The sequence below is a fragment of the Cucurbita pepo genome, chromosome LG12 (genome assembly GCF_002806865.2).
Source record: "Cucurbita pepo subsp. pepo cultivar mu-cu-16 chromosome LG12, ASM280686v2, whole genome shotgun sequence".
NCBI lineage: Eukaryota > Viridiplantae > Streptophyta > Magnoliopsida > Cucurbitales > Cucurbitaceae > Cucurbita > Cucurbita pepo.
The window spans coordinates 2,139,133-2,149,017 of record NC_036649.1 but is presented as its reverse complement, the minus strand read 5'-3'; the positions used below and the strand labels follow the sequence as shown (position 1 = coordinate 2,149,017).

Here is a 9,885-nt window from a genome sequence, read left to right as displayed (position 1 = left end):
CTTGAAGTTGGGCTTGAAGTAGTAGCGGATCAGTTCTTGTGGGCTTTCTCTAAGAATTGGGCTTTGCGCTCAGGCTCGAGTTGGGCTCTTTACTTATTGGGCTTGATTTTGGGGTCGCGCTGAAGACTATTGGGCTTTAATTTGGGCCTGGACGACGCTCTTTGTAGTCTGTCTCAGTGGATTGTCCCATAGTCGTCGAGTTGGAAATTGTAACCGAGGGTTAGCTGTTCTTAGCTCCTTGCCGTCGCCGATTTGTTACGATTCTCAGTTGCAGCAGGTTCTTCGAGTGTTGCTAAAAATCACAGAAAATACTGCTACGTTGTGAGTTTGAGAATTCACAGAAAATGGAAGCGGGAGACGATGGAGTCGAGAGTCTGGTAGATTCGAAGGATATGCAGCAACAGAGCAAAGCCTTCGATAAGCTCACTGATCGCGTTGAAGACCGGCAACTCGATTCCACTCGTGTTCAAGAGGTATTTACTTCTGCCAATACGCCTCGCTTTTGCATTCTTGCTTAGAACAGGAAGGAATTGACTAGAAATTTAGCTGACCTAACTAAGTTGGGAGTTAATGCTAATCTTGCCTCGGGAGTTGAGAGGAACTTTGTATTTTTGTTCATTTTAATTTTACATATATTGTCATTTCGTTCTTATCAGTTTCTTCGAATTTACGCTGTTTAGAATCTCATGTAGAAATTAATAGCGTGAACAAGTTTTTCAATTCAATGTTTTTGTTTGTGATCGAATGGCAGGCAATGGCATCTATTGCTGCATCGGCCGAAGCCGATTGGAACGCGATGATGTTGAGGTAGGTGTAGAAATCCTGGATTTCCCCTCTTTAATATATATGCCAAATGATGAACGCCATGTATTTGTGAAATTTTGGTTATTAAGAGACTTGGAATTGTTGGCAAATAATGAGTTCTTTAAGATCATTGGGACTCTTTATTGTGTGAACTTTGCTCCATTTTATGTTTTTTCAGGCCCCATTGACTCTGTTTTGTTCTTGAAAATTGAGCTTGATTTCGTTGTTTTGTTATCATGTTATCTAATTTTAGAGTTTTTCAAAATGAAAGTAAAGTTTTGATAGAAGTCGAATAGTTATCAAATAGGGCCTCTTGCGGTGCCTCTTCCTTGTAGTGCCTCTTGTGTTATATCGTATACCACATTTCTATTGAGCTACAAAACGTTATGTCGTATTGTAAGATCCCACATCGATTGGAGAGTGAAACGAGTGCCAGCAAGGACGTTGAGCCTCGAAGGGGGATGGATCATGAGATCCCACATCAGTTGGGGTGGAGAACGAAACATTCTTTATAAGGGTTTTGAAACCTCTCCCTAGTAGACGCATTTTAAAAACCTTGAAAGGAAGTTCGAAAGAGAAAGCCCAAAGAGGACAATATTTGTTAGCGGTGGGCTTGGGTTGTTACACATATAAACTTGATGGTTGATGTTCATTCACAGTAATCGTCCTCTTTTTTCTTTTTTTTGCTTCAATATTCAATAACTTGCTTGTTTGGTTGTCCAAATTTCAATACTTGCCAACAAAACTGCGAAGATTTGAATTTTCGAACTGTCTTTTGTATGTTTGTGAAGATCTGATGAGTGTTTTCCATACACAGCTATGTTTTTCCAGCTACGATGCTTGTTGAATTCTTAGCATGGATTTTTTCTAAGATGTCATTGTCTTTTGCCTTTCAGAGAGAAGGAGCTTGCTGCTGTCAAAATAAACGCAGCTGATGTCGACATAATCGCAAACGAACTCGAGGTTTGATTCACATTTGTCCTGTCTCCAATCATCAATGTAGTAGATAGATAACAGCTTATTATAAGCTTCATGGCATCAGCTTGTTTCAAGTTCTAATTCATTCCCATCTTTCCCCGTACTGTTTACAGTTGGACAAGAAGGTTGCCGAGAGAACCTTGCGCGAGCACAAAGGCGACGCGGTTGCTGCTATACGGTATTTACTACGCTGATTCATCAGGTGTTTGAAGAGACTCTGTTTACTTATTACTTGAAGTTTTACTGGGAAAACTATTCTGAAGTGCACAAGTGAGAATCATAAACATACTTTTTGTGAGTTCAGATTGTATGGAAATGCTGGAAGTTTCTTCTTTTTTCTTCTTTGTAAACCTTAAATATTAGTTCTAAATCTCTTTGCTGAAGGGGTGATTCGATGAAATTGGCCATGTCTTTAAAGCCATTTGATGATACCCAGATAATCTGTGGTAGGTTGGTGTTTAAAAAGGTTTCAATACGTTCACGGGATTTATGCACATACCCCATAAATGGTTCCATCTGAGGTGGAAAAGACCGAAAAGAACCGATGAAACCCGAGTTTAACCTAATTCATAGGGTCATATTTGTAATTTTATTTATTTGAAATTTGTGTCTATTTGGTTTAAAATCTGATACAACTTCATGTTACTAAACATGTAGCATTATAGTTTGAATAGTTTATAACTAGGCATGATATGGAATTACATGAAATCATAAGAACTTGAAGAGCACCTAGTGGAAGCTTTATTATCGGACTAAAGAATCATGATCAATATCTTGACTTAGATCTAAGATAATCCTTTGTTCCACTGTCTGAATTTATTTACAACTAGTCAACTTGTGTTGCATCTAGATGCAACCATCGATCTTCCCGAGAGGTACGAATAAAGAGCTTTATTATCGTACCAAAACAAAAGACAATTAGACAAGCAGAGAGAAGCAACCAAGCAGAAGCATTTACGTTACAGAATATAAACTCTCAAAAAATTGTGTCGTATCTTCATATCTTCTTTGTACAACTTATGACAAGTGGTCCGAAACTCATTTACAGCAAATGAAGCAAGTGGGTGACATATGAACCCTGCCCTATCAAACAGCACTATCGACACCTAAAAAGGAAGAAAGGTCTTTAATTATGGCTCNCTATCAATCTATCACAAACCTATCCCTTTGTACCCATCCCCCACCACCAAGCTCGGCCCAGTTGATATGAGACACTGCCCACGCTGCCACTCCGAGGAGTCATTTTCCATTCCAAAGTGACGAAAATCCTTTCCACCCATTAACTTACATTCCACTTTGTGGTTCAAATAATGTCCTTTAAACCTCCTACGCCCACTATCTGCTCACCAACTATGAACCACCATCAAAACCTTGATCATACACACCTATGACTTGCCTTCATCAATTGGTAATTATATGATAAAATAGACCCATAAAAATTGTTGGTTTTCTTTATGTTTCCTTTTGGCTGATATTATCTCCACCGTTACGGGCTGCTTGTAATTGAATAGTAAACTTTCTATGCAGTTCTCTAAGCCTTTCCATCAGAACCTGGAATGATGGCCGGTTTGCGGGTTCACTGTTGTTCACATACAACCAAGATAAAAAGACAAAAAATTAAAACTATTTGCAAACACATTTTCTTCCGAAAATAGTCTAGACTCTTTCAAAAGTTGTAATATTACCTTTAACCTTGCTAAAACGGCCTATAAAGTAAAATTTTATTAGAGTATTAGATGAAAATGGAGACCGAAACAGAAATGGGGACCCAAACACTGTCACGCCGTTTAAGTCCCAATGTGGTTTCTACTCAATGGCTAGTTTTGAAACTGTTAGGAATTACGACTCTCCATAATGGTATGATATTGTCCACTTTGAGCATAAGCTCTCATGGCTTTACTTTTGGTTTTCCCAAAAGGTCTCGTACCAATGGAGATGTATTCCTTACTTATAAATCCATGACCATTCCCTAAATTAGTCAATGTGGGACTCCTGGGACTCGTCCCAACGTATGCCAGTTACTTTCAAATCATGTTTCTAGACAACTAAATGAATTCAGCAACCATAATGGAACAAGTAAAGAAATCAGATGCGAAACTAGAATTTGAACCATCTATCTATCTTAGAAACTATAAATAAAGCCAACTCTATGTACCTGTGCCAGCAGCTTTCAATAATAGAAGCCCACTGTGGATCCACGTCTTTGGGGATTTCAAGTCGTTGGTTCATGAACCCAACAGCACCAATCACCTACATATTTCGAAACTTGTCAAATATGCAATGCCATAACATCATCCACAATGCCAACGTTTGGCACAAGAACAAACAGAAACTTGGCTGCTGCATGGAATGCCCAAATGGAAGAACATTCAGCTTACAAGGGATCTTTCTAGATATCACTTGAAAAGAAATTAGTACCTGCATTGTATTGAGATTTTCCCAAGGGATCTTCTCGGTTGCAAGCTCCCACAATATGACTCCAAAACTGTATATGTCAGACCTGAATATTGCAATCATAATCAGCATATTTATCTTTAAGTTTCATGAGTCGGAATAGAATGAAGCTTGAAACTTATTAGCACATACTTCTCATCCGAGGGCTCATTACGAAGAACTTCAGGCGCCATCCATTGAGGCTACATAAAGGAAAATGAACTGAATAGGTAATGCTTGCAGCACAAAGCAGAAACTCTAGAATCGAATGCCCATGCAACATGCAAACAAGAAAATGTCAGGCTTACCGTGCCCTTTCCGGTCTTAGTCGTTAGATAAGTCTCATGCTTAAGTCGAGATAGACCAAAATCCCCAACCTGCAGGATTGATAAAAATTAGAAGACTTTAAAAATTGTAATTGTATTGTATATATCGATTCAAACAAGTAGAATAGTTATGGAACAACAGCATACCTTCACAGTCCAGTTTTTATCAATTAAGAGGTTCGAAGATTTCAAATCTCGGTGAATAATAGGTGGATTGCAATGGTGAAGATAGTTCATGCCTCTCGCCTATTAAAAATAGTAATACACGTAAACAATGAAATATCATGAAATGACTACAGATGAATTCACGATAGAGAGCAATATGGAAAACTTAATGATGATGCCAAGAAGAGAAAATTGAATCCAGAACCATTATGCCAGGAAGTGTTCAACAATCAGTTCTAAAAAAGAAGATAATCACTAATGTGTGGAAATACTTACAACGTCCAAAGCCATATGAACACGGCGTCTCCAATCTAATTTGCCCGTGTTCCTCTGTAGTAAACGAAACAAACTTCCACTGTTTTTATAGGTACCAGATACTTCAATCAGCCTATGAACAATGCTTCTCTTGGAAGATTAAATCAAACTAATTTAAACCAAGAACGGAAGTCGAGAACAAACCGTGGAAGAAATTCTGTGACAATACAGAGACGCTGAGGTGAAGTCACAACTCCCATGAAGAGAAGAATGTTGGGGTGTCTAAGCTTTTTCATCAGGGATACCTTTGAAAACAAAAGGTTGCACTTAGCTCTAAGAATAGACATTTCATCAGGGTTACCTTTAAAAACAAAAGTTTTGAGGGACGTGGGAGTAAAGAGAGAAGCAGAAAGAAAAGCACACCTCCTGTCCGAAGGAGATAATCACATCATCTGAATACTCTTGTTTGGAAAACACTTTGACGGCAACGTCCTGCAAGAACAGTTCAAATCACTTACAAACATAGATATTATGATAGTTCCTTAATGTTTTGTACTTCTTTAGTCCTACATGATAAAACAAGGAAAAAGACTAAAGAATCTCAGAATCCTAATTGACACAACAGCATAATTGAAGCAATTGAAAGGATAAGTGAACATACTGATCCATACCACAGCGCATGATAGACAGTTCCACAAGAACCTGTAGAGATGAAGGCAAGTCATGCATTAAAATCAAATCGATTTACACGAGTATTAAACAAAACACAAAGACCAGTTTCATGAGTTCCTGATTTGTGTCCTTTTAGACAGATAGAGAACTAAAACCCATAAATAGTGGGAGATAAGTTACAAAGATTAATCCCATTTCCAGCTATATTTTGTTGACATTGTAATGCAACAATAGATGGAAAAAAAGCAGACAGTAAAAGATAACGTTGAAACAAAATGATGAATGCCCACATAAACCAATTCATTCCAAAGACTATCACTTACCTTGCCCTATTTGCTCCCCAATAGTAAGGTCTTCCCACAAGATTTCATAATCCAAGCAGTCGAAGTCCGTGTCAACCTTGTTGATAGCACTACTACTGGCACTTCCACAGCTACTGACACTGCTAGTGCTGTTAACATTGAATGATGACCAAGATCCCGACGCCTCGTTATTGACTGCTCGATGACCATCGTTTTGCTGCATATCTGGTTTCACAGATGAAGAAGAACTTCTATGATTTGCTGGTTCAGCTTCTTGATCAATTTGTACCCAGGGCCAAACAATACGGGTTGTTCTTGTTTCAGATCCTCCTTCCTGCTCGGTCCCTTTCCATGGCCAAGATATGCCTTTCTTAGTGATCCACTCTTCTGCTTTTGAGGATAAGATCTTCTGGATTGTAGGTTTTCCTACAACCTCATCACCAGAATCCCTGACCAGTTTGCCAGACAACTTCTCCTCAACATGGGATAACGCACCATGAGCCGTGGAATCGCCCCGAGGCGTGCTAGCTCCACTTGAATTTGCATCCTCCCGATTGTCACAAAGAACTGCATCTGGAAAGCCATGATCAGAGTGGTAACTATCTGCACTTCCACCTTCACGATCCAAACTGTTTTCTCCAGTTCGAATTTTGGACTTGACTTTGTTGCTTACCTTTGATGCCTGTCCCCCAAGGCTACAAACTATCAAGATACGCACACTACAATAAAACATAGGGAAATGAAGCCAAAAAGACTAACCAAGTTTGATAACTTTGAAGCAATTGCAATTTGAAGAGGCTGCTGAGGATCAAGACCAAGTTTAGCTGAAACCGGGATTCTTGAACGGATCGTGTTCGAATCTGCATCCTGCTGTTTAGAACCTGATGCTAAAAGAACCTTCAATTCTTGAAATGGCCGTGAATCACTTGATACACAGATAATCCCAACCAATGCACCATCGTCATAGAATGGAGTGTTAGTGGCAACAACCATAAATTTTTGCCCCATCTTGTTCTTTACAGGTAATTGACCAGTCCAATTCTCCCCACCCATGACACGAAGAGTTACATCATTCGCAACGGCGAAGTCCTCGGGATCGATTAGAAGCTCAATGGCGTCTTGACCAAGAGCCTCCACCGCAGAATATCCATACACGCTTTCAGCAGCTCGGTTCCTACATAGATTAACATTGTTTGAAAATCATTATAAAAGAACCAACAAAACGAAGGCAATATTCAGGTAGCTATTGAAGAACCCATCAAATCTAATCTAAAACCTGAAAGAATTGTCACGAGAAGGCAGTTTACCAAAAGGGACTAAAGGAGAAGAAAAGAAAAAGGGCAGCGTACCAATAAATTATGCGATAATTAAGGTCAAAAATATGAACAGACTGTCCCATTGACTGCAAGATATTCAGATACTGTTTGTTGGTGAAATTCACGGCGGCGGGGCCAGAGCCACCGCCGGTTCCGACACTGGCGGCAGCATTTAGAGGCTCACAAGTCCTACTCTCTCTCTGAAGTGGAGAAGAATATCGAAACGACGAAGAGCCTCTCTTCCACGCAGCTGCAGCGCCGTCGAAACCTCCAGCAGCGCCGCCTCTTCTCCGAGCCGTAGCAAACCTAGAACGCTGAGGCGATATCGATTGAGAACGCTGATGGTGATGATGATGGTGGCGAATTTGGTGGTCAGAATTGGAATCCGCGGCAGTTCCAGAGAGAAGAAGTTTGGACATCTCTTTCTTGAGATGCGCTTGACCTTCCTCCAGCTCTTGTATCTTCCTCAGAAGCTCCTCTACTGGTGGAGTTCCCATAAAAACCAACAACAACGGATCAATATTCAACACTTCCCACTGGCGTAATCTTGAAGATTAAAACAAAAACAAACAACAACAACAACAACAACAAAAAGAAAAGTTCAAAGAAACAAACACAGAAATCCAAAAGAAACAATGCTCTGTATTACAATTCCAAAAACCTTGTACCAGATTCAAAAATTAACTCTCTACTCCTCTTTCCTCCTCTCTTCAATCCACCTCCGATCTTCCAAATCTCTCCCTTCCTCAAAAACAATCATCAAATCAACAAGCACAACTCCAAATCCACAGCAGAGAGACGAGAGATTCCAGTCTGTACCAAAAGAAAAAGAAAATCAATATCGAACTCAACCAATTCTGCTCAACTCCAGAATCAACAAATCTTTACAGAAAAAACTACCAATCCAGTCTAATCCAGTCCCAATCCAATCCAATCCAATCCCCGATGTTCTTATTGGTGGCCGAGTCAATCGGTGAGACTGAATTTGATAAAGAATGAAGGGTTTCCTCCAGCTGGGTCAAGAACCTTCTCACCCTCTTTACTTTAGCCTTCCTCCAGACCTCCGCCTTTTTTTTAAAAAAATTAATTAATTATTAATAAATAAATTTTGGTGGTATTTTTATTTTGCTCTCTCTTATTCGTTCAATTTGGGCGGTTTATTTTTCTATCTTATCATTATCATCCAAATCTAAAATATTTAAATAATATTAAAAAAATAAAGAAAAAAAAAGCACTGTCGTGGCCAATCACACGCCTCCAATTTTTCACTTTATATTTTTATTACGGCGGGAACTTCTCCGGTCGGAATATCCAAATAAATAAATAAATATATAAATGGCCCCTTGAAATGTGGGCGACTTCCACTATTTTTGTTTTGACATTTTTTTTTTTGCTAACTTTATGATAAATTATTTATTTTAATTTAGTTTGCTTAAATTTCTATTGGTTCATTCATTGTCTGCCTAATTAATGCTATTATTGTTTAATTATGAGTTTTTTTCCTTATAATAATTATATATTCTAATTTGATTTTATCTACTCGTCTTAAATAGATATGAAGTTTATAAATAAATGATAATAATTTGATAAGAAGGTCGGGTGGAAGATTTATAGATGCAAATTTTTATGATCGTACTTATTTCTATACGTGACAGGACTTGTTTAGAATAATATTTTATTTCGGTAATCATGTTTTTTTAGTTAATAATTTATTATCTTTTATTGAAAATTTTATTTGCTTTGAATTAACCCTAAGTATTAATATTAAAATTTATTGGAAATATGAGGTAGGTGAGTTCAAATGGTCCGAGAATTCGACCAACCTGGATTATCCAAGTTGGGTTGGGTTAGTTTGTGAACTTTAAACGGGTTATTCGAGTCACCGACTAACCCATTTGAAATTTCGGGTGCGTCTGAAAAAAATTTTCAACCCAATTTAATCTGACCTGAGTACTTATTTAAGTGTAGTAAATTTTATTGGAAGTATGGACATAAGAGGAAAATGGGTAAAAATAGAGAAGATAAAGGCAAAATTTGGTTGTTTATAAAGGCTATACTTATCCTTTGATGATTATGGGTCTTGAAAAAGCATCCTCTTTTGAAGTTCAAACACTTATACGTCTATCACATTTGGACCAAATTCATGGAATCTCTAAAACCTTTGAACCTTTACTTTTGTTGTTTTTTTCCCAGTTAAATGAAGGATCATTTTTTTAATTTTTTTAAGTTAATCAAATTAAACTCTAGATTTAGTTCGAAGATGGGTTTCAGGTGGCACGGGTGTGTTGATATTGGGATCATTTCCCATGAGTTGGAGGTTGCGTTACTGGATTGAGCTTCGACACGATGAGCAAAAACGACTCGACATAAACACAAAAGAGCTCATGTCTCACCTATTGGATGGATGTTCTCGAGATCTCAAATATGAAAACAACTCATGGGACAGTTCTTGATCACCATGCCCGAGTGAATTGCAAAAGCAAATGACATTTCGATACTCATGGTGACATCACAAAACATTAGTGAGACTCGATAGTTCCTAATTGGCACGATATTTGTCTTAATTATCCAAATAAGTATTGGTCTTGATAAGTACACAAATCATCCACGAAAGTGTTATAAGCCTATTTTACC

At 38.2% G+C, this 9,885-nt stretch overlaps 2 protein-coding genes across 4 annotated transcripts; one reads left to right on the top strand and one right to left on the bottom strand.

The window, feature by feature from the left end:
- The first annotated feature begins 157 nt into the window (after nt 1-157).
- LOC111807113 (huntingtin-interacting protein K) lies at nt 158-2,182 on the top strand. Its single transcript, XM_023692690.1, has 4 exons — nt 158-473; nt 752-807; nt 1,701-1,767; nt 1,896-2,182. The coding sequence occupies exons 1-4, from the start codon at nt 345-347 to the stop codon at nt 1,974-1,976; spliced, it is 333 nt and encodes a 110-aa protein (XP_023548458.1). The 5' UTR covers nt 158-344; the 3' UTR covers nt 1,977-2,182.
- A 778-nt stretch (nt 2,183-2,960) lies between these two features.
- Nucleotides 2,961-8,330, bottom strand: LOC111807112 (putative proline-rich receptor-like protein kinase PERK11). Of its 3 annotated transcripts, none has more exons than XM_023692687.1 (15): nt 8,152-8,330; nt 7,920-8,064; nt 7,285-7,797; nt 6,695-7,109; nt 5,957-6,617; nt 5,623-5,663; nt 5,385-5,453; nt 5,166-5,266; nt 4,983-5,061; nt 4,689-4,787; nt 4,524-4,592; nt 4,369-4,418; nt 4,201-4,282; nt 3,938-4,032; nt 2,961-3,361 (listed from the first exon to the last, which is right to left on the bottom strand). In XM_023692687.1, the coding sequence occupies exons 3-15, from the start codon at nt 7,746-7,748 to the stop codon at nt 3,235-3,237; spliced, it is 2,352 nt and encodes a 783-aa protein (XP_023548455.1). In that variant the 5' UTR covers nt 7,749-7,797; nt 7,920-8,064; nt 8,152-8,330; the 3' UTR covers nt 2,961-3,234. The 3 variants fall into 3 exon arrangements, with proteins under 3 accessions (XP_023548455.1, XP_023548456.1, XP_023548457.1); XM_023692688.1 differs by having other exon boundaries at nt 7,285-7,732; XM_023692689.1 differs by having other exon boundaries at nt 7,285-7,729.
- Nucleotides 8,331-9,885: the final 1,555 nt, after the last annotated feature.